General features: G+C 27.6%; 1 protein-coding gene across 3 annotated transcripts; it reads left to right on the top strand.

Moving 5' to 3' along the window:
• The first annotated feature begins 116 nt into the window (after positions 1-116).
• On the top strand, positions 117-23,605 carry LOC121118404 (ras-related protein Rab-23). Of its 3 annotated transcripts, none has more exons than XM_071888629.1 (5): positions 117-277; positions 4,171-4,456; positions 6,504-6,625; positions 22,448-22,690; positions 22,893-23,605. In XM_071888629.1, the coding sequence occupies exons 3-5, from the start codon at positions 6,543-6,545 to the stop codon at positions 23,275-23,277; spliced, it is 711 nt and encodes a 236-aa protein (XP_071744730.1). In that variant the 5' UTR covers positions 117-277; positions 4,171-4,456; positions 6,504-6,542; the 3' UTR covers positions 23,278-23,605. The 3 variants fall into 3 exon arrangements, with proteins under 3 accessions (XP_071744730.1, XP_040568920.1, XP_040568918.1); XM_040712984.2 differs by having other exon boundaries at positions 118-277; positions 4,171-4,375; XM_040712986.2 differs by lacking the exon at positions 4,171-4,456.

Raw genomic sequence — 23,605 nt, 5'->3', positions numbered from 1 at the left:
GTTGAAACCACTTTGTAAAAACGTATCTAGAAGAAGAAAGAATCGTACGCGCTTTAACGCAAGTTACGCTCTTTGCGCTCACAGAAATAGAAGATATATTATCATACGCATTAGTTATAAACTTCGTAAAGAGTTGAACATAGTCGATAGTGCAGTAGTCATAGGTGTGATTTCTATCGTCCTTGGTTATGTGAATGAAAAAAAAAAAAAAAAAAGAACAACAACTTTAATATACCAAAGGATATGAAGAAGTTGAAATTCATCATTATCTAAGATTGTAAGTATTGAGTGACTTGTTTGTTTGTTCATTTGTTGTCTTTACAAAAGAATATTTTTCTTTTTTTGTTGAAGAAACAAGGATTTTTTTACATTATATATTCATTCTTTGCCCTTTTATTTTTTTTTTCTTAACCTTTTGGCACTCATTATGAGTAAGGAAGGAAGTATGTATTGCGAGAGGATTGTATTAACTCAATCATTATTTCCTCATCTTTCTCTCCATTATCCAGCCAGATTATTTATATAATGTTTTTGTAAACACTGATGAATTAACCAAAAATATTCAATGATATTTTTTATGACATCCCTTTTATAAAATCAAAGAGTTGATTAATGAGTAAATTTGAGTGTTTGTACGAAAAATTATATATGGATAATTTTTTGGGCTTTATTTTATGTTTCCAGATTAGGTATACTCATTAATGATTGAGTGCTTTTTTTAATAAAAAACTTGTTAATTTACATTGCATGTAAATTATTATTACTACTAGTTGTGTGTTACTTCCCTTCAAGCCCTACAAATGTATTTCCTTAGGGGTGTTTATTCACCCCAACATTAAAATGGATATTTTATCAATATAAAACATTATTTGGGCTTAGTAGTTTCTGTATAGAATACCTACTCTATGCATCAGTAAACAAATCGAATAACTTTGTACTATTTTATTTTATAAATGTGAAATTTATAGTGTAAATTCATTATCTAAAATAGTAGTTGGAGAAATATTATTAAATTTTGTAAAATGTAGCGGATAAATTATTATCAAATAAGACCTTTTATTTAAAGAAAAATATATTTGCAACTCCCATTTCATCTCCTTTGTTATATACAACATTGGCATGAATAAACAATGTAAACGCAGTAAAAGCATTCGGTCTTAAACTTGGATTATTAACTGTTGAACTTAAAAATAACTCTAAAACTAATGAGGTATTATATAAAAAAAAGTGTTTTATGAAAGTAATTTATAAATTAAGGGCTTTCATTTAAGATGGAGCAGACATCTGATACACACAAGATATTAATTGGTTATTTCGGTCTCTGAAAGGAAAAGTAGCATAAAGAAGCTCCTTAGACTGAGATACAAAAAAATATGATCCTTAACCAACTTTCATTGGGAAGTATCGACTCCAAAAGAATAGAAAATACATCTATATTTTGGATTTTTAAGGGATGTCAAGAGCAAATTTATAATGACGTATTTAAAAGTATAATACTGGTAGTATCCGCAATCCCTATTGATCTAATTTTTGTGAAATCACATTATTCTACTTTATTTTATTAATTGAGAATAATTTCGTAAATAATCTAAAATTTTGGTATTTTGTAAAGAGTAAAAACGAACATTCATCTATTTTATCAAAAATTTTATGTAAAAATAAAAAAGTAAATGTTTTTGTAACTTTAAAAAAAATAGTTACACAAAGTACAGTTTTTACAGATTGAATAAATGACAAAGATATGTTTATTTTACAAGTCATTTAATAATTTAGAAATTAATTATAGTTATATTATAGCTTCAAATGCAACTATATAGATAAATATACATATTAGACGTACTTGAACACATGAATGCTCCTTAATGCATGAATTTAGATACAAATATGGACATACATAGAATTAGAAATATGTCCTCAATGGATTATTATAGTAATAACGATTATCCATATATTACTTTTCATAGGTGATTTAATATGCAAGAAGGTATTTTTAGTTCTAGAGAATAAAATCAGAGACCTTTAAAGCTATATACATATATACAGTCGTATTTGAAATATTAGCTGCATGAAAAGAGATAGATCCCTTATATGTATGAATATCGCTTTTTCAAAAAAAAAAAATTATATACATAAATGTATGGTAGGACTATTACGGGGTAGGTTGTGGAAAAAATAGCTGAATATATTTATTTAAAAGATCAAACCCTTATCACAAGTTATAAAAGTTTTTTATTTGACATATGTGGTAATTTAATATACAAACAATATTAAACAAAAGTCAGGGAAAGGATAATTTTTGCTATTTTTTCTTTTTTTTTACATCTGATACATATTTCAATCAATTAATAGGCTTTGTATTCCCATTTATGAGATGATAAAATCTTTAACAGCATTTGACCACGATATGCCCCATTTCAAATGCAATTTAAAAATATTTAATTATTTCATTGCAAAAAAAGGAGAAACCGAACAAAATTTGGGAAAAGTAGAAATTCCCAATTATATATATCATATACGGGGCGGACTGTTTTCGTGTAAAAAAAATCTGATTTGTTTTTCTTCTCAATATAGTCTCATGTAGCTCTCAATACTTTTCCCATCGAAGTTACAGACGGGAGCGGTTATAGAATGGAAGCATCGCTCGGGGAAAAATGTTTAGAGCTACAAGGAAACCATGTTGAAAAATAAAATTAATAATTCTGAATTTTTTTCATAAAAGCAATCACATCAACTCACTTAAACGAGTCTGGTGAGTAATTGTCAATAGATACTTGATCAATGTGACTAGCTTTTATTTACGAGTGATATCATCTTCACGCTGAGGTTGGAAACTTTTGAGACTACCCTCGTATATGTTTCGTATAGATATTTTGGTATGTAATAGGCTATATATAACAATTTATGGGATTAGATCATATAACCAAGAATGTTAATTTTAATTTAAAATCTTCGTTTGAGTTGAATTAATTTTCAATTTTATTTGGCTCAAATAAATCTATAGGCTTATACTTTGTTATTGATCCTACTATAAGTACTATTAGGTAAACGCAGCTCTAAAAACTCCTTCGGAATAATTTGTTGATGTAAATTAACAAAAATTAATCAATGAAGTTTAATTTTTTTGAGAAAATTATTCTAGCTTGCTTTTGCATTGACATACCACTTATTCAATAATATACTTATTTATACCTTTTTGTATACATACAATCCCTCTTTGAGTCATTAGTTAGGTACCACTGAGTTACTTACATATTCTCATGCTGGCTTCTTTTTCTTCTTCGTCAATGAGAAGTTAAACCTTCAGCATGGCAGTGTTTTCCCTTTATGTAGGTATGAATGTTTTCTTTTCAGTTATAAATAGGTTCGTGATTCTCCACAATAATTCTTATTACGCACACTTACTGTACACACGATTATTCGTCGATCCTTCTGTATACCTACATATTTGGTAACGATAGGGTCAAGGAGTAACTTCCCTTCTTTCATATTCTTCATTTATATAAATGATACACACACCTGTTTTATTCTCTACACTAAATATGTAGCAAGTCAACACAAAAGCAAGTTAAAAAGATGTTTCTCATTGTGAACTTTAGAGTACATTAGCATTCTTCGACAAATTATATTTCTATTAGAAAATTATTCAAATTATTCCATTAAAGGTCCCGCAAATTGTATTTAAAGGAGAAAAAGTCACAAGTGGCGTCGCTAGAAGCTTTTGTGGTGTTGTTGGGGTTTCAGTCCCCTTAAAATTTTTGAAGCCCCCCCCCCTCAAAAATAGTAATGAAATATTGATATAAAAAGTTATATAACTGTGTTGATAATTTTTAAGACTAGGTCCCTCAAATGATGCAAGCTAGCAACGCTCTTGATCGTCACAATAAAAAAAAATGCGAATTGATCGATTTTATTCATTTGATATACCATATCTGGCTTAAATTAAGTTCTCTTGAATCAAATGAAGATTCTAAATCATAGTTTGCATTATTTCGAATCTAAACTCATCCCAGAAATTGAAGTACAAAGTTTATAATTGAATGAGATATGAATATGAAATATTGGATTGAAAATATATTTTTTTTTTTGTTGAAGATTTTTTTCTTGACTACATGCATGTGTATGTGAAATATACTTTTGTTGACTAATTGCCTTTTTTTCCCTCCATTTCAGAGTCAAGCAGTTCAAGAACAATTCATATTGGTCTGTCGAATTTCTGCAAATTTTTAATATTCTTAAATAATGGAACATAAAGAATGAATTTGTTGTACTCGTAGACCCTAGGAACATCATCAAAAGGGTTGTCGGTTCTATTATTATGATATTAGGGGAAGACAATGGTTTCGATACGGATGAAGACTATGAAATTGCAATAAAGGTATATACATCATACATATACGGCTGTCAACATCAACTCATAATTAAGTTGAGTGACTTGACTTTAATTCATGGTACATAGGTAAGATGTAAGAACAACCATCTGTTTTCTTTTGAAACATTTTTTTCTCTCTCGTTTTTATTTATAAAAAATGAGAGTTACATATATATTAGGGTGTCAATCCATTTGAAGTGAACATTATAAGTATTATAAATTTTTTGTACTTTTTAAATTTCAAATGTGTTCATTTTACTGTAAAATCATTGTATTATTCAGAAATGAACGATTTTTATTGTCCATCTGAGTGTAAGGATGTGTGTTCAAATTAATGTAAAATCTACTGATGCAAGGAATTAAATTTTTCCACGAAAATTCAATAATAAGTTATGATTATAAGGAAACTTTAGATAATTATTTGATTACAATGAAACTATAAAACAAATATTTAACTAAATAAGAAAATAATTATTTTGACTGAATCCTTAAATTATTTGGTTTAACGAAAGAAATCAATAGAAAATAATGAGAGTTATATATTACTTATCCTTTCATTAACATTACAAAATACCATTTTAGAAGAAAATTATTGATATAATTTTTGAAAGGTGGTATGTTCAACTAAAAAATAAATATATATTTCCCCATGTTTTTGGATGGTAATGAAAAAAGAGGACAATCTTGGTGGTTTTTACGTTATTGGTATAGGGGGAGTTAGACCAATTAGATATAAATAAACATTCTAGTATTACAATTAATTCATCTGACCTAGAAAATATTTTACAAGTCAATATACATGTATATTTCCTTCTCTATGAGTCATAGGTAATCAAAACTACACACATTGAATTCAAGAGAATAACTTCTCCTTAGGTGATTTTTTGAAATTCAAACATATTGAGCGAACATAGAATATTAAATTTCTTCATTTTTTAAATTAATACACTGATTTATGAAAGAAAAAGAACAAATCTAGGAGGTATGGACAAAAAAAAAAAAAATTGAGAGTATAATGTTCACTACATATAGAAAGACACTCTAATACATATCTATGTAATGTAAAAGTTGTAACTTGTATAAGAAAACTGTACAAGTTCCAAACATAAAACGAGATGACTAATTTTAAACACAGGATTTACAGTACTTGGAATAAGGATAACACATAATTGAATATTCTATGGATGATCTACCAATCAGTGGTCTAAATTTTGACTATTTTGATAATAATTACCAAATTACAATTATCCTGTGGCATATAATAAAGTACAAATCACCACACATATATACCTCATAAATACATAATAACCATGTAATTTTAATAGATCAAAATGAATTGATAGTATCAATATATAGCCGGTAATTAGAATGGTCAATGATTTAATTAAATAATGCATTTTAAGACGAAGAAATTACAACTTGTACAATTTTCTCATACGAGTTGTAACTTGAATATACATTGGAACTTGTAGACAACATATATATATACAAGTATATGTGTATACGAAATGAAGGCTTCTTAATAAACTACCTTAGATAGTTAAAGATAGGTTTTTATGTTAAGGTATATAATATATATACATACACAATCGATTATTTTTTGTACATAGTTTATATCATAGCTCAAGACCTTAATATACCCTAAGATTTATCATAATTACAGTGATGCTGTATATATAGATTACACATAATATAAGATACAAAAAACTTTATAAAGATATATTTTTTTCTTTTAAAAACACTATAATTTGTGATGTGAGCAATGATATCAGTGCAATTATTTAGTGTTCGATTTAAGTTATAACTATCGAGTTTGGTAGAGTTCGAGTAATGTCATCAGGCCAAGATAAATACTTTTTCATCAAATTAATTAAATCCAAGTCGACTTTTGTACAGTCGAGTTTGAGTTATTCTCGAGTTCAACACTACCATTATCACAAGGATTGAATACTCCAATTACTTCATTCTTGAATTCTACATTCATTATTATATAATTTACATTGCAATTGTTGAATTAAGAAACATGCAATTTATAATTAGTCTATGTATCAAAAGCTTTGGGTAACTGTATTTATATACATATTATGTCCGGATAAATTAATAACGTTTGAATAACTAGTATCTACCATTTCAGGTTGTTGTCGTAGGAAATGGTGCTGTTGGTAAATCTTCAATGATTCAACGTTTCTGCAAAGGGATATTTACGAATAAATACAAAAAAACTATAGGAGTAGACTTTTTAGAAAAACATATTACGTAAGTAAATTCATCATCAACAGCAACAAAATGTATTTCCAATTATTTGTAAGGGATTTAATTCTTTTATAATTTTACAAAATAATAAATTTTTCATAAAATTTTATTGACTTTTCATATTATAACTAGAGCGATAAAATACAAATGGACTAATCTTTTTATCAATTTTTCTACTATTTGTTCCCCTTATTAAATTGTGCTCTGAACTCGAATTATCTCATATTGTGTGTTTCACTGACATTACAAATTTTATTGTAATTGAAGGTGATGTCAATTTTAGGAGTCATACTTGATATTTTTACCATATCAAGTCAAATAATCTTAAAACTTAATCAAATGATTTTAAGAATAAAAAAGACTTAATATCTGTATTCTGCAGAGAAAACTACTTTATGTCAATGATTAACCGTAATATTTAAATTAAATGGATATATTTGTACTATTTTTTGTTGTTGCTGTTGATCGATTAGGGATAGGAAAAGTACAATAAGTAGAAAAAAAATGTCATATTATTTCCATTGTAATAAGTTAATTTATTGTCTATACTATGGAAATAAGATTGTATATGATGTAATATAATATTTTAAATACATATTAGGGTTTGATCCCTTTATTGAGAAAAATTGTATAAGGATGTATCACAGTTTAGTTTCCCGGAGTAAACTGCCAAATGAGCAAACGGATCAGTCTGAAATTTGGAAAAATAATGCTTAACTGCGTCATTGATAATCTGGTTTATAAGAAATTCCCAATTTTTTTTTTGCAATAAACCCTTAAAATCTCGAATTAAATTTATTTTTTGACCTTTTTATTACTCAACCAATTATTTTTCTTTAAAGATTTTAAGCAACTTTTGTTTCTCTCATTATTTGATTTGGGTCATTTTGTTACCTCATAATTCATCACAAAGTAATTTAAATGCAAATACACAGTAATAATTCATTATTGTCATTAAGACTATTATAATAAGCATAGTTTGTTATAGCCCAAAATGATTGACATTAACAATTCTGACTCACATGAAAACTATCTATTGATCAACTACGAACAATTCCCTACTATTAAATGAGGAATGGTCTCACAGTTGGTAAATAGTTTGTTAAGTTGCAACAGATTTTAAACTTTTTTCTTCTTGTTAAATGAAAGATTGAGGGATAAAATTAACACCACATCGTGTGACCATTTGATTTCAATGACTGAATGTTTTAAACAAGATTCTTTAAAACATACAGCTTGGCAAAATATATAATTTTTGCATGTAGACATATGTATGATTGTTGCAAATAACAACTTTAAGAGTCTTAATAAGCGGAACTCCTATTTTAATTACACGGATGATTAAGGAAATATCAACAGATGACGATAAATTAAAACATATTAACAAAGGTTATTAAATGGCAAATAGTTATTTTTGTGTGTAGAAATGGAGTTAGCATTAAAACATTCATTGAAAATTAACAGATAAGAGATTTGTATATTTTTCACTTGTACATCTACTAGGAACTCACTTCTTAATAAAATGATGAATTGTAATTTATCTTCTTAACTTATGCTAGTTATTACTTAATATACGATTAGTTATTACATAATATAAGATTAGTTATTACATAATATAAGATTAGTTATTACTTAATATAAGATTAGTTATTATTTAAAAAAATCATATCCACCATAATTTGATAAATGATCAATTAAAAATTATAATCCAATAACTACACTCTTAAATGTTTTCCCCTTAACATAATCTTTTAAAGATAGGAAGGGAGGAAGGAAAATAAGTCTTTAGAAAATTACTAGGTTAGAAATACTTTTCAAAATTACTAAAATGATCTTCTTTTTTTTTTTTTTTTGTTTTAAAAATATCCAATTTTTTTAATTGGTGGTTTTAAAAGAAAAATAAAAAAATAATAATTACTATTATAGCTATGATTAGAGATGAAGCTGGTAAAAGTAACAAAACAGGGTCATAGTTTTCACCTTGTCTAGCATTCATTTTAATTTAAGTAAAGGAGACGAGGAAAAATTGCTGCACTTTGAATTTGCCTCAATTAATCTAGGCTAGTTTGACGTAAAACCGCTAACTTTTAACTAAAAATATACACATATGTATTCTCTTTTTTTAAACTGATATAAAAGTTTACCATTAAATTGTTTTCCTACAAATTTGCACTTAAATACGGCTTGTCAAATTTTCCAACCACCCTCCGTAGCCAATGACGGGTGTAAAAGTTAAAAAATATTAAACTAAATCTAAAAATGAAAAAACTATACTAAATAATATTTTTTTGATGAATAAATAACTACATTTTATTATTAGGTCAAACTATGGAATTTCAATGTATTACATGTTATAAATTAAAATATTAGAAAGTATATATTACAGATCTGAAAAATTTACTCGTACAAAACTTATCAAGGCTCTGCTCTGGATAGATGTAAAGTGTGATTGTATAAAATATTAAAAAACAATTCGCATAATACAATGACAATTGCAGTACTTGTTGTAATTGAACCCTTGGCAACGGGAGTGCAAATTTATCTTCAATGAGTGACTTTTGAATTTGGATAATTTATATCAAATAGCAAAATAACCAATGGTGCAAATGATATAAGTTATAAGTAAAAATAATGATAAAATGGCTGCATTATTATAAAAATAACTATTCCTAAAAAAACCACTTTTCCCCACTAAAAAATAGTTTTTATTCAATATAACGAAGAGAAGTTGACAAGAATGATTATTTTATTACAATAATCTACATTATAATATACAACTGTGCTGTAAATTTATGGTTGTAGGTTTTTCGACGTTTGAAAAAGGGAACTGTTGCAACGGTTTTCCCTACTATAAAGCTGCAAGACAGTTTCTTCATTTATTTACTTAAATAGAAGTAAACTTTGAAAATGCAATGATATGAAATAATCACTTCAAAAAAAAAAAAAAAAAATTATACGTATATTATAATGGAAAATTTAAAAAAATGGGGGTAATCATCATTAAAAACTCCTTAATACTTCCAAATTATAGTTATTCATATTGAAGTCAAATGCATTTACATGCGAGTATCCTTTTTTCTTTTGCAATAATACATATATATAGAAGATCCGATTTGAAGATATTATCTGTTATTATTCAGATAAGATGAATTGGACTTACTTATGTATTTCATAAAATGGGAGATAATTTTTTTTAATAGTATTGGAATAAATAAGTATACAATGATTTAATACTGCTAATTAAGCAGTGTTTGTTATAATGTGCAATTAGTTGGAAGGAATTTCATATCATCAAGTGTATAAGTCATGAGTTAACACAAAAATATTCATTGTACCAGTTGCGGTAGTACCCGAATTGATATCGATATCCAAAGGCATCCGCAGGGAATGGACTGGAGGGGTTGTAACCCTCTCTCCCCCAAATTAAGGATTTTTTTGTTTATACCAGATTTTTTTTGGTCAGGATGAAGAAATGTTACACAAAAATAGGGGTTAAATTTTTTTTTTAATGATTTCTTTAATTAAAAAAAAAATAATCGGGGCAAATTATGCAACAGAGTAAAAACTTTAATATTTGAAATTTTTGTGAATACCTGTGGATTTTTGAAATTGTTTTCCAAATAATTTAATTTTAAGTAAATAGCTGTGGATTCCTCTTCTTGTAGCTCTAAACTCAACAATCACGAGATATTTAGAATTTAAAGAGGATAATTGTAAAATACTTTTACAAATTTTATGTTTTCTTTTTACCCCTTCTTTCTAACCATCACTTTATTTCTTTTATATTTTGTTTTTTATAAATAACTTGAGAAAACTCTTATTTCATTAATTTATAATATTTTGTAATTTAAAATATTAATCCTTGAGTGAGGTATTTTGTATATGCGGGGGAAAAAAAGTTGTGGACTTTTGAAATTTTAAAGAAAAAATTTAATATTTCAAATTTGTTACCAAAAATTTAAATCTTTGTGAATATCTATGGATTTTTAAATTTTGTTTCAAAAAATTTTAATGGTTGGATTTTTTTTTTCTTTAATTCCAAAAACAGTGTTTCTCCTCCTAAAAAAATTAATATATCTATAATCCTTCGTACCCCTTTGGGTACCTTTTTGACTAAAAATATATGACAAGAAAGAGCAATTCCCATACAATTATCTAAGAAAGCTGGTAAAAGAACGCTTTGGAGACACAATAGACACAAATAATTATTTTGAACAAGGGCAAGGTGTTATTTTTTGGCGAATGGTGGGAGGGGTATTTCTGAAACTTGATGACCTTTTTGAATAAAAGACAACTTGTATTTTTGTATTTTTTCTATAAAGGACATTTATTTTTTGTTTGGGAGTAGGAAGGGAAGAGGGAGTCTATCTCATAAATTTGTGTGTTAGGTCATTGTTAGTCCAATAATTTATTACGTATTGACGCTGCAAGTACCGGGTTTCAAGTAAATTTAGTTTAGTAAAATTTTAAATGTCTTTGTACCCCAGTACCACTATAGTATTGGTATACCAAAAAAAACATAACTTTAGAATCTTCATTTGATTTGTGTAAATACACCCTTTCAAATTAAATGTATGTATTTACTTATTATTTATTGCGTTGATGAATTTTTGTTACTTTAATTGCAATTTGTAGGGCCTCTACAGGATTAATCAGAATAATTTAATTATAGATGTTGACGATAAGTTTATTCAAAGAATACAAATGTAATCCAGACTCAACTTAACAGAACACATACGTGTATGTACTTTATTATATGCAATTTAAATAATGATGATTTCATCTCTCAATTTAATGCTGCACCTATTTTATATGTACAAGTATATGCGAAATAGGCAAATTGGGATATGTAAATATATAATTGATAAATTATATCTTTTATAGTCTTTTTTTTTCTGTATAAATTCAATGAAAACTAATGCACAGATATTGCAAATTGCATAAACGTCCACTGCAATACGTAAAAATAGTAATTTTGGGAAATCTTTTCCAATTATCCTCTTCAATTTTTTTATTGAACTGTTAGTATATGTATTTGTATGTTTGTCCAGTTTTAAGAGTGCCAATAAATGTAAATCTTCAAATACATCTTTTTAAAAAATAGTTAAAATGTATTTTAAAAGAGTATTTTTCTTTAGTTGAAAGAAAGAAGCATTTGATTTGAGTGAATTTAAAAATGAGACTTCTTAATCGTTGAGGAAGCATAAGGAGGGTGTTTTTGAAGGGCGGAGGAGAAGGTGGTAGCGAGATTTATGTTCCTACTGAATTAAGACCCATAGTTTTTGGGCTTTTTTTTTTAAAAGAAACCGAAAATTACCCGAACAATTTGAGAAATGTTCTGGAGGAAAGCAGTTTATGTTTTGTGTATGCTACTACATTTAAAATGTTAGATTATTAATTTACAAATGTCGATTAGAGTGATTACTATTTTTGAAGGGAAAAAGTATTCAGATGCCCATTTCACGTATGAAAGTCGAATGTCTAAGGATTTCAAAAATAGTTTTGACTTCACTCCAAGCCTTTCCAGTACTTTCCTTTCCACATTTTAAATATTTTGTATATTTTTAGTATGAGGCTGCCAAAATTTTGATTTCAGATCTATTTTACTATGTTAATGTGTTGAAGATAAGTTGAGAGTTGTCAAAAGTTTAGACAAAACACTAAATAACCAATGATAACGGAAGGTGTTGGTAACTAATCTTGTTTCAATTTGATATGAACAAAGCAAAATACTTCTTTCTTGACATTTTCTTTGTTAATGATTGAATTTTTGATAATACGCGAATTATCTATTTGTTTTATTGACTGTTTGTGTTCTGCAAAGGAAATTTGTTAAATACTCATCTGAATTCAATATTTTTTTGCAAACTCATACTAAAATTAGACAAAATCTTTAAAATGTGCCTGAATTTTTTGAGAAGACTAAATTTGGACCCGAAACTATTTTTTTAATTTCTAAATATGTTTCATTCATACTTTAAATGGGCTCATTCATACTATTTTATTTAAAAAAAAGTTTCATGTAGATATTTTATGAAAATTACTTTACCATACATTTTTAACTAAATGTACCTTCAAAGATAGTAAGGAATTCTTCAATTTTTTTGTAGGGGATTTGTTCACAGCCCATCTGTCTAACAATGAATTAATATAATTTCAAAAATGATCAAAATACCAACCATTTTCCTTTTCTAATAACAAAACTGTATTTTTCTCTACAAAAATGGCATCTCTAAAAATAAAATATTTGTCCAAGTAGATTATAAAAGCCTAATAAATTTCAACTAAGTTGCTTTGGCGTATTGAGGTGGTTCTTTTATCTTGAGAAACATGAAAATTACCTTTATATTTAGAAATTTCTCTTGTGGCCGAAGTGTTTTTTTTACGTTTATATAATTCAGTTTAATTTTTCTTTAAAGATCTAAAAAAACCATAAATTGTATTTGGTAGACAATATTGCGAGATTCAAAAAATATTTCAATTTTCTCTGTATAGTTTTTGAACCTTAGAAAAATACCCTTAAAGTACAAAAATTACAACAAATAGACCCTTTCTTTTGAAGTCTAGAAAATTGATCATTTTTTTATCACAATGATAAAAATTCGAGTTTGGTGTAAAGTAAGGACATATAACTTCTTTTATTTCTATTCAAATATGAACTCTTTTAAAAAAAGATTTGTTGGTTTAAAAAATATTTCTTTATAAATATGAAACTATCTAGTTTTCTTAACCATATATAAAATGTTACAATTTATAAGCCAAAAAAGCAGAAATTTCAGGTAATAAAGGTCGTTTTCATTTTTTTAAGGTAAAAAAAAATCAAGGGCACGTCATCTCAATCCGAAGGCAAGAACTTGTTGACTAGTATTATTAAATTTGAAAAATTTGTTAAATTTTAATACTCGTCTCCAAATTATTCGACTTCCAAGACTTGCTAATGAAAGATGCTGAATATTATAAATGTGTATCTATGAATGTTCAATTAAATATGGACTTGAACAGGGCATCTTTTGTTATGTGATTCTTTGTTAAAGACTCTCAAGTTACTTACAAAAGGAAGTATTATTTTTATCCTTATTAAACTAACTAAATTGAAAGATCTTCTTTTTATAAATTACATCTTTCTGACATCGTTTTTATTTGTTCGACCCCATTAACTAAAACATATTTGTAATTTTGAATTATAATTCTGAATCCATTCCTATTTTCTATTGTAAAAATTTGATTTTCACTACAATTTTGTGCTTTTCTCAAGTCCTTGAGAGCGGATAAAATTTTAAAATACGCAAGAAATAAAATACTACATGCATAGTTATATATTTATATATTAAAATATCACTTTTTTATTAATAGATCAACGTTTGTTCATTAAGTCTGGAGTGAATAAGTAACTCTAAATAGTACTCTGTGAATGTTTATATAATTACAGAAAATTCACACACTGATAAAACTATGTATAATTAAACTTTTTTTATTCCTTATTAATTATGGTTTATTTGTTATTGTGGTTTAGAACCCTTAGCATTACCTCCATATTTTTTTTAACTATGGTCGTATTTTTTTATTAGTGTAAAACTTGGGTTCCTTCATAATTTTTAGCCATTCAAATTCCATATGTAAGTGAAATCTTATATTCCAACTTCTAATTGAAAATCACAACTATCGCAATTTAATACTTAAAAAAATGTATAGTTCTTAACCATATTATTAGTACAATTTGTGGTTTATATTGGAAAAAAGTATAATTTCTTATAACTTTACTACTGATTATATATTTTATTCCAATCCTCTTCCCTTCTTTATAAACCCAATTAATACTACTAAACTTCTACATAATCCCATTCTAAAACATTTTTTACAAGCTCAAATTATGTATGCTGTACATATTTGAAATTTCAAATAGTCTATAATTTTTAATTAGCTTACTTTTTAAATGATTGTTATAATATATCGCTGCTGTTCTTTAAAAATGTAAAATCTGGACAATTCAAAACTAATTTTTTGTTATAACAAGTAAATTTCACCCACTAACACAAAAGTAATCTATAATGAGTCTCCTCAAAATTGAGTATAGATTACTTTTCTATTCGTTGAAGAAAACTCTCATCAATTTCTATCAAAAAGTTACTATGATTAATCGAATGAATTATAAATTGATAAACTTTATTTGAAAGGTTATTTCTCAGTCAAATGCAGTCTTATAACTACATTAAAGGCTCTAACTATAGTTAAAGTAATTAAGTATCTCAACTTTTCCCAGAAATTGGAATACAAAGTCTATAATTAATCAAAATATGTGTGTGTAATATTGGGATTTTTGCTTAAGATTGGTTTTGTGTTAAATTAAACTAAAATTAAATTAAAACTATAATGTTTGCCAAATATCACAATTATTAAATGATAAAATTCATTATAATTAGAATTATTATATAAATTATTTAATATTCTGTTCAGGATAGCTGTACATGAATTCAGTTATCATAGCTCAATTGTGGAAACTTGACTAGATAATATTACATTTTTGTTCCTAAGCAGCGATATTTTGACATTTGTCATAAAAGGATACATACACAGCAGGAACAAAATGAATGTTGCAAGGCCATACCTAGGCTGTCCCCCTCTAGCATATTTAGTTTGTTGTTGCGGTTGTTTTTTATATATCAATTTGATTTTTATCTAATAAAAAACCTTGATTTCTACTGACGGATACAATTAAATTATAAATAGTTATTTGATGATCATCTTAAGAAACTCGAAAGAACCATAATGAATCTGTTATTAGGTATTGTAGTGGTAGTATACATACATAGGTATTAGTGTTGAGACTCAGTTCGGTCATAAGTAATTTTTTCGATATTTTGGTCCAGTGTGAAATTCATTCCCTGGTCTAAATTTACCTACAAGGCCGGTCCAGACTAAAGTTGGACTGAGTTAGTTAAAACTATAAGGGTCTGAGATCGGTCTTGGATGTTCAGCCCGATACCCAAAACTAATATGTATCTACAATGCCTTCCTTTCAAAAGAACTTCCATCAAAAATATATTCAATAGGGATATACATATTATATACATACATACTTGTTTGGAATATATCTTCAAGGTCAGCCTAAAGTATTAAAAAATATATAGTTGGGTTAGTATAATGAAGAAAACTCTTGAGAAACATCATAATAAGTATTTATGTATCTCTGTATATAAGAACATTCATATGTACATTGTACATACATTCATATTCTTTCAACAATATATGAATATGTTCTTTAAGAAAACTTAATAATAATAGTACTTCAATAATAGACTCCTTTGTCATAAAAAGAAACAATTATTTTAAACTTTTTTGGTTTCAACAGATTTACATTTTATTTAAGCATCATAATCTGGTTTTTAATAATATATATATTATTCATTGAATCAATAGCATATATTTGGTGTATAATCAAGGACTCCAATAAAGAGTAGTGGCGTCGATAGCCCCCTCCCACTGAATGTAAACAGAGTGGACAAGGTAAATCCAGAATAACTGAAAAGGTTAATTATGAGAAATGTAGAGGTTATGTGATAAAAAAATTAATACTTGTTACATGTTAAATGATTTAGCAGTCGAATTTAATAACATATTTTTGGGTATCTCGTCGTTCAAGCATGGAAATATTCAGGAGAATTTTCATCATCGAAGCTCCAAAGGGACCATCGAAAATGCCATCAGGATTGACCTGCATTTTTTGTCTAGGGTCAGAGCCTCAAAACATCTGCTAACAGAGCAGAATAAGACAAACAGAATGAGCAAAGGCAAGATTCTTATTAAACAAATGAAGAGCAAAGGGAGTTACGCGCGTTGTTTTTTTTTCGGACGCTAAGCATAAACATAGAAACGATAAATGGATCTGTCTGGACCCTGATGAGGTCCAACTAGTCCTGAAAACAAAGAATCCGGCTTCGGTTATGGTCCTGGGGGTCATCAGTACGGAGGGACAAGTTATGCCCCCATTCTTCCAAAATGACCAGAATTTGACCAATGAGGTAAACAAGGATGTTCTCAAGGACATGGTCATCTTATGTATGAATGAAGTCACTGATGGGAAGCCATATACATTCCAGCAAGACTCCGCACCTGTTCATAGAGTTAAGAATTTCCAAGAGGTCTTAGAGCAAAATGTGCCAGATTTTGGACCTCCATTTTATTGGGCAGCCAACAGCCCGGAACTAAATCCCTTTGGTTTTACCTGTGAAGCATGGTAAAGAAGGTCGCCTGTAAGAACAATTATGCCTCATTTGAGACCTTGAAGGCCTCAATCGCCAATACAATGAAGGATATGTATCTGCGTGAAGTAGAAAAGGATGCAAGTGCCGTGTACAGATCTTGATCGAGAACGAAGGCTTTGATTATAAATAATCCTTTTACATATAATGTGGCTTTCAAATGTATACAAAATTATCTTTTGATCCCTTATACAAGTCTCATAATTAGCAGTAAAATTATTCCGGATTTATCTAGTCCACCCTGTATATTTAAAAAAAAGTATATACATATATAAGTAATTATATTACGGCGTTGATAATTTTTGGAGCTAAGCCAAACATAAATATTAAATAAAACGTTTGGTTGAGCATACTTTCCATAAGATATTAAAAAAATGTGATCAAGCTACGCTGTGATAAAAGGTTAATATTTTGAAATTAGACAAATCTAATAAAAAGATTTGTATCTGGTTTATTATTTTATTTTTTAGTTCCTTAAAAAATGACTTTTGGCCTTTCTTTATTTTTAATTGATTTTTGTTTTAAGTCGATTTGAAAGAAAATCTTAAAACTTAACCCATAAAAACAGGTGATTTCATAAAAAAGTTTCTGGAATCTCCTGACAGTATGTCAAAAGAGGACGGTTGATCACACTAATATATTCTTTATGTGGGACAACTGAATAGTTTATCCAAGCTCAATGCACTAGGGATAAATTATTCTGTTGAACTTAATTTTTGTAGGTTCGATGCTTCGTGACTACTAGAGAAGAAAATATACATTGTATATATGGACTTCATAGACACTTTCTAGTTTAAATGGAGTAATTGTAATACTACATATAACGTTTACTTATATTTAATCAGTGCAACTCCATCTGTCGAATTAAAAGAACATTAATATATATAGATATACATTTCATTATGAAACAAACTCTCCTTATATTTAAACTAAGACCTTATGAAGACACTTTATTTAAACAGTCCTGAATTTAAACTTAACTTTAACTTAAGTCGAGTTGGTGCAACCGGACGTAAATCTTGACTGTGAATCCTTATCCTGAAAAACAGTAAAAATATTCATTGAGACCTAGAGATATCAATCTTCAACCAATTTTATGGCCTAATGCTATAAGATACACATTTATCACTATTTTTATTTTTTTATTTTTTTCCAAAAGTACCGAAATCGAAATATATATATCTAACAGCGTTCCAAAGGTATTTTGCCTAGAAAAAGGCAACACAGAGTTTCAATGAATTCACATGTCAAAAAATCAGCTCAATCTATTCAGCTGTTTTGAGTCTATTGGTATAAATTGTGCATTAGTTTAAAAATATATATAACATATATATAATAATTTTTAACCAATAATAATATGTGATAGTCAAAGTTGAACATGTATTTTCTTTGCAGATAATGAAGGCTATTAAACAAAAGAAAAAAAATCAATTATACGCTATTGACGTTTTTTTGCATAAATATTAATCTCTATAGATGAAACTAATACACAAAATATAAAATGGTTGTTGAATATTTATTTATAATAGTGCGTAAAAACAATAAAATATTCAAGGGTAATGATTTTATTGTTTTTGTATGAATACAGATTAACTTCATTATTGAATATTTAAAACTATTTTTTTATTTATTACAAGACAATAATAGGATGGCTTTTATATTAGAGATATGTATGTATTATGCGTGCAATAATACGACTTTGGCCCATATTGGCATTACTAATTTTATCTCAAAGATAAATTGTAAATATAATATATTAAAGTATAAAATTACAAATGTATTTCAATCTCCCCTACACAATGCATATTTTGATTATATTTACATACATAAGTAATCATATTCGGATGTTGTAGGAAAACGTTTTAAATATTCTAGATTTTTTCGAGATACGTAGAAAATACTTTTTTTTATAAGGTAATTGATATGAAAAAACATACTTTATACTTTTTATGTGTAGGTACAAATATAAATTGACACCTGATAACAAGAGCAATATTTATATAAGCCCATTTGCTATGCTTTTAATTTAGAAAGGGGAAAAAAAGATTGCATTTAAACTCATCAGCCATTAACATATAATTTTTTTTAATTCTCCAGAACCTTGCCCTATATTTCACTTATTTGTTTCATATACACAAGCCTTGAATCGTAAGTAATCCGGAATGAAATTTTTGGGGTTGCACAGCAAGGTATCTAATCCTATTTCCACATATATATATATATCATAAATATATCTAATTAATAATGTTTTATCTAATATTTTAAACACATAATTAACGAATATGAGTTTTTTCTCTTTCTTTATATCATGACCTTAAATTTATGTTGACCTTTTTGATTATTACTATTATTTTTATGACGTCTCTTCATATTTATATTGTTATAAAGTAATAGAAGAGAAATTTTCTGTTTTTTATTTATGATGTTGATTAATGTTACTCAGATAGTAGTAGAAGTATCAATAGTGTCTTGCTTGAAAAGTAATTTTTTTCTTTTCTCTCGCTTTATCTAAATAGGTATATATGTATACTTATAAAGAGAAGAGAGATTTCATCAGACCGTATTTGTAAGATAACATAATATTATTATGAATGTAAAATTTCCCCCATGGAAAATATGAAATTACTTTATAATAACAATCATAGTTCCTTAAAAGTTGATGTATAAATATTCATCCATCTATCATGATTAAATATACATTTAAGACAATGTATCTATTCGGGTTTCCCATTTCCCGGAAAATGTTCGTATAGTGGGATACCGGGAAAAAGTTTTTTTTAAATTTCCGAAAATAATGGGATTTTGTTAGTAAATAAAATATATTGTAAAATTGAAGTATTTATTTCAATTTCTTTAAGAATAAATAATATATTTTCATAAACGTTCCATCAATTGGTCCGATGGAGTTGCACTGATAACAAAATATAATGATAAAAATAGTGTTAATTTTGGGCATTTAAAAAAAAATCGAAAATCAACACGGTAAACCCTAACAATTTGAAGAATATTTCAGAGGAGAGTAGCTTAGCTGTTATGACGTTTTATTACATGAGCCACAATCAGCTGTGACAAGAGAGGAGGGAGAGAAGGAAATAAACAAGAACATTGACAAGAATTACTCGGATGTCAATCCTCAATTCTACTCTGAGACTTACAACTATAATTCTGCAACAAATTCTCAGGGTTATTATCCGTCTTTTTTATGCATAATCAAATGTTGGATCAGATTTTGAAGATAATTAAATGTAGTAGGAAAGGAAGTTTACTTCTCAGGTTTTAAATAATAATGACAACAACCAAGGAAAAGTAAATTGATTTTTCAAATTACCAATTCCAAAAAAAAGGGCCAGGTAAAAAATACACACGATTTACATCTCTAAATATATAGAGTTCATTGCTTGTATTGAAAAAACTGCCTTTAAAATTGGAAAAAAATTGGTTTCTTTGTGTGCTCTATATGCTTCTTTCTTCATTGTTTAATAGGCCGCCGTGGTGCTAACTTCTTCGTAAGAAGTACACTTATTGCTTATTTTTCTTGTAAATTGTCTTAAAAATGCATAATAAAATAAATATAAACTAATTTTGTTATAATTACAATATTTTCCCTGCTCTAATGCTATTTGAAAATGTAGAAGGTTCTCCCTTTTATACCAGTAATTTATTTTCTCCCCCCAAAATCATATAAAAGGCAGGTGATACCTACGATCAATAATCGAATCTAAGCACAATAAGTTCAAAAGAACGCATGCAGAACGTTCAGTGTCACTTGTACTCATAGGGGCATTCCGAAAATTATGAAACCATTTATAAAACTGATCCTATCAAAGGTGCAAAGTCCCCCTAATGTTTATCTGATCTTATTGAAATTTGGCGCGTGTTCTTCCAAGAGATACTACTAACTATACATAATCTCGATACGCCCCAGTAGTTCCATCTCTTGGACTTTGCACGGAATTTTCAAATGACCCACGAAAATCAAAGGGAACATTTCAATTGGTGTTTCTGAAGAGGTGCTAATTAAAACAGTGAATCCTCTCTCCAATATTTTTTATAGCTCTATTAAAAGTTTATAACCTAAAGTAATGTGTGGGGGGGGAGGTGGGTTACACTTAAAACACGTTCTAAATATATACGCAATTACTCATAAAATTACTTTTCACTTTAAATTATATTTTTATATTCTTAATATAACAAAATAAAATTCAAAATTGACTTCAAATTCATCCATAATTTTAATTTGTTTCAACAATCCTAGTGCTAACCTATCTTTGAATGAATATTGATATGGTAAAGTTATTTAATGTCCCTCACATCAAAATATTATATGTATGTAATATTTAATGTTGCTTTTGTGGAAAGTTGCTTACGGAGTCCAAGCTCAACACTTTGTTTTTAAGAAAAAGTAGATCTTGCACATTTTTTTATTTTATTCGAATATGATAATTCACTTGTAACATATGCCTTTTGAAAATGTTATGAGGAATATAATATATAAGGGATCTTAAAATTCCATCAGATAGACAGGGTTTGACTTGAAATCATTTATTTTTATAACTTTTTCATCTATATGGAATTAATTTGAAATTCTATTCATATAGATGAGATATGTCGACTATTTTTTACTATCAAGTAATTTTCAAAACAATGTGATGGGAATAACTTACTTTGGTAAAACAATGAAAATTCTATAGTAATTCATCAACAAATTTCACAGGAATGTGTATCCATGCTCAAGCGAATAGCTTTTTTTTTAAACATATTTGTCGTGAGGAAGTAAAACTAAATAATATGACAAGTTACTATAAAAAGCAAAAAAAAAACAGTAGCAGTTATTTTTTGAAGGAAACAGAATACAACATTTTAGTTTTTGTACACCGTTCTAGAGTTGAATGATTAAAATTGTTATCTTTTGATACGCCACACCTCAGAATCAGTCTTAGTTTTCTCTTCATAAATGATATTATTTAACTTAATAGTTTTATTTTAATAGGAACAAAATAAAGTTAAAAAGCATCATTACATTTTTTTAGAAAAGCCTATAATTAAGTTGCTAGTAAATGAGTACAAAGTCATTATTCTTCTTTATAACACTTCAAATAAAGTATTTTTTATGTATTTCTTCGTAAAAACCCATTAAGAGGAGAAAATAATAATATTCCCCTTTGAATTATCATTTGTATTTCCAAAATAGTTGCAGATATGATGTGATTCATAAAGAAATTATATCATATTTTTTTTGTATACAGTTAAAAATCATCATCCTAGGTATGAGGAAAAACTCGCATAGACCAGCTGAAAAGTAATTTATTATTTATAAATGTGCAGATTTACAGCTTTTTCTTCTGTTCAGTATTATTATTATTACTTTTTTTTTTATGTAACTTTCAATATTTCTCACCACAAATCATTTGATTATTATAAATAAAATTCTCATCAGAGTTTGTATTTCTTTTGTTTGCAAGGGACCATGTTGTACATAGAAACAACAAATGGTTGTAATAATAATATATACATTACTATTTCAACGGTTGAGTAATTCTGTATTTTCTTTCTGTCGGTATTGCAGTGCATCCGGAGAAGACGTAAGACTAATGCTGTGGGATACAGCCGGTCAAGAAGAATTCGATGCGATCACAAGGGCGTATTACCGTGGTGCTCAGGCCTGTGTGATAGTCTTTTCTACAATAGATCGCCCATCATTTGCTGCTGTTAAAAAATGGAAAAGAAAAGTTGAAGACGAATGTGGACATATTCCAATGGTTCTAGTTCAAAATAAAATTGACCTTTTACACGAAACACAAGTAGATAAGTAAGTAGTAATTCATTTTCTTCATTGTACTTAAATGAAAACTGTGGCATTGATGGCGAAGCTTCCTAATATAATAATAAATACATTTTATGACTTCTCATTATTAATATTTTTCTGATATTTACATACAAGATACTTGAATTTTGATAATGACATGAGGAAGACATATGTTTCGCAAAAATAAATTCATTTCATATTTCAGTACTGAGATTGAAAAGTTTGCTCGCAACATGGGTTTAAAATTATTCCGAACCTCAGTAAAGGAAAACCTGAATGTGAACAAGGTTTTTCAACTCCTTGCCGAAAGACACATTGAATCTGTGAGTCGATGGAGCAATGAAGATCCAGATCGTGTAGAAATTGGTGGGTTCTTTGGTGGTGGAGAAGGAGTTAGGGTTACATTTGCTGGAGGGAGTCCAACTATACTCAATGGACACGAAAGTTCTCGACGAATATGGAGTTCCTCCTCACCTCCAACCATGCATAGACAGTTACATCATCCTTCCTGTTGTTCAAATCGAAACCAAAAAAATCGAAGAAAACGAATTCATAACAATGCTTTTCATAGTGCATGTAAAATGATTTGAAGGATCCTTGTATCAATAAAAGAGAGGATTTAAGGAAATGAAAGACTTTTATAGATATAAGGATATTAGATGAGGAGCTTTAAAGAACAATCCTATTCTCTCAACTCTAATAAAACCATGTAAATCCATTTATTATCTAGCTACAGATGCTTTAATTCAAATTAATCGTATTTCGAATCAAAAACCTACCAGTAAAAAAATAAACATGTCAATGATACAGGCATTTGAAGAGAAATACATTTTATTGAATATTTTTCTACTCTACTTATTTATTACAATTTGTTTTATAAATCTTTAAAAATATACAAATCATATCATTATTTATAAA

The sequence above is a fragment of the Lepeophtheirus salmonis genome, chromosome 5 (genome assembly GCF_016086655.4).
Source record: "Lepeophtheirus salmonis chromosome 5, UVic_Lsal_1.4, whole genome shotgun sequence".
Lineage (NCBI taxonomy): Eukaryota > Metazoa > Arthropoda > Copepoda > Siphonostomatoida > Caligidae > Lepeophtheirus > Lepeophtheirus salmonis.
The sequence above is the reverse complement of the archived record's forward strand: the minus strand, read 5'-3'. Positions and strand labels throughout refer to the sequence as shown.

Coding starts and splice junctions, on each gene's coding strand:
- LOC121118404 (XM_040712984.2), top strand. CDS start 4,316: ATGATATTAGGGGAAGACAATGGTTTCGATACGGATGAAGACTATGAA. Junction 4,376..6,503: donor ACTATGAAATTGCAATAAAG/GTATATACATCA, acceptor CTACCATTTCAG/GTTGTTGTCGTAGGAAATGG. Junction 22,691..22,892: donor CACGAAACACAAGTAGATAA/GTAAGTAGTAAT, acceptor TTCATATTTCAG/TACTGAGATTGAAAAGTTTG.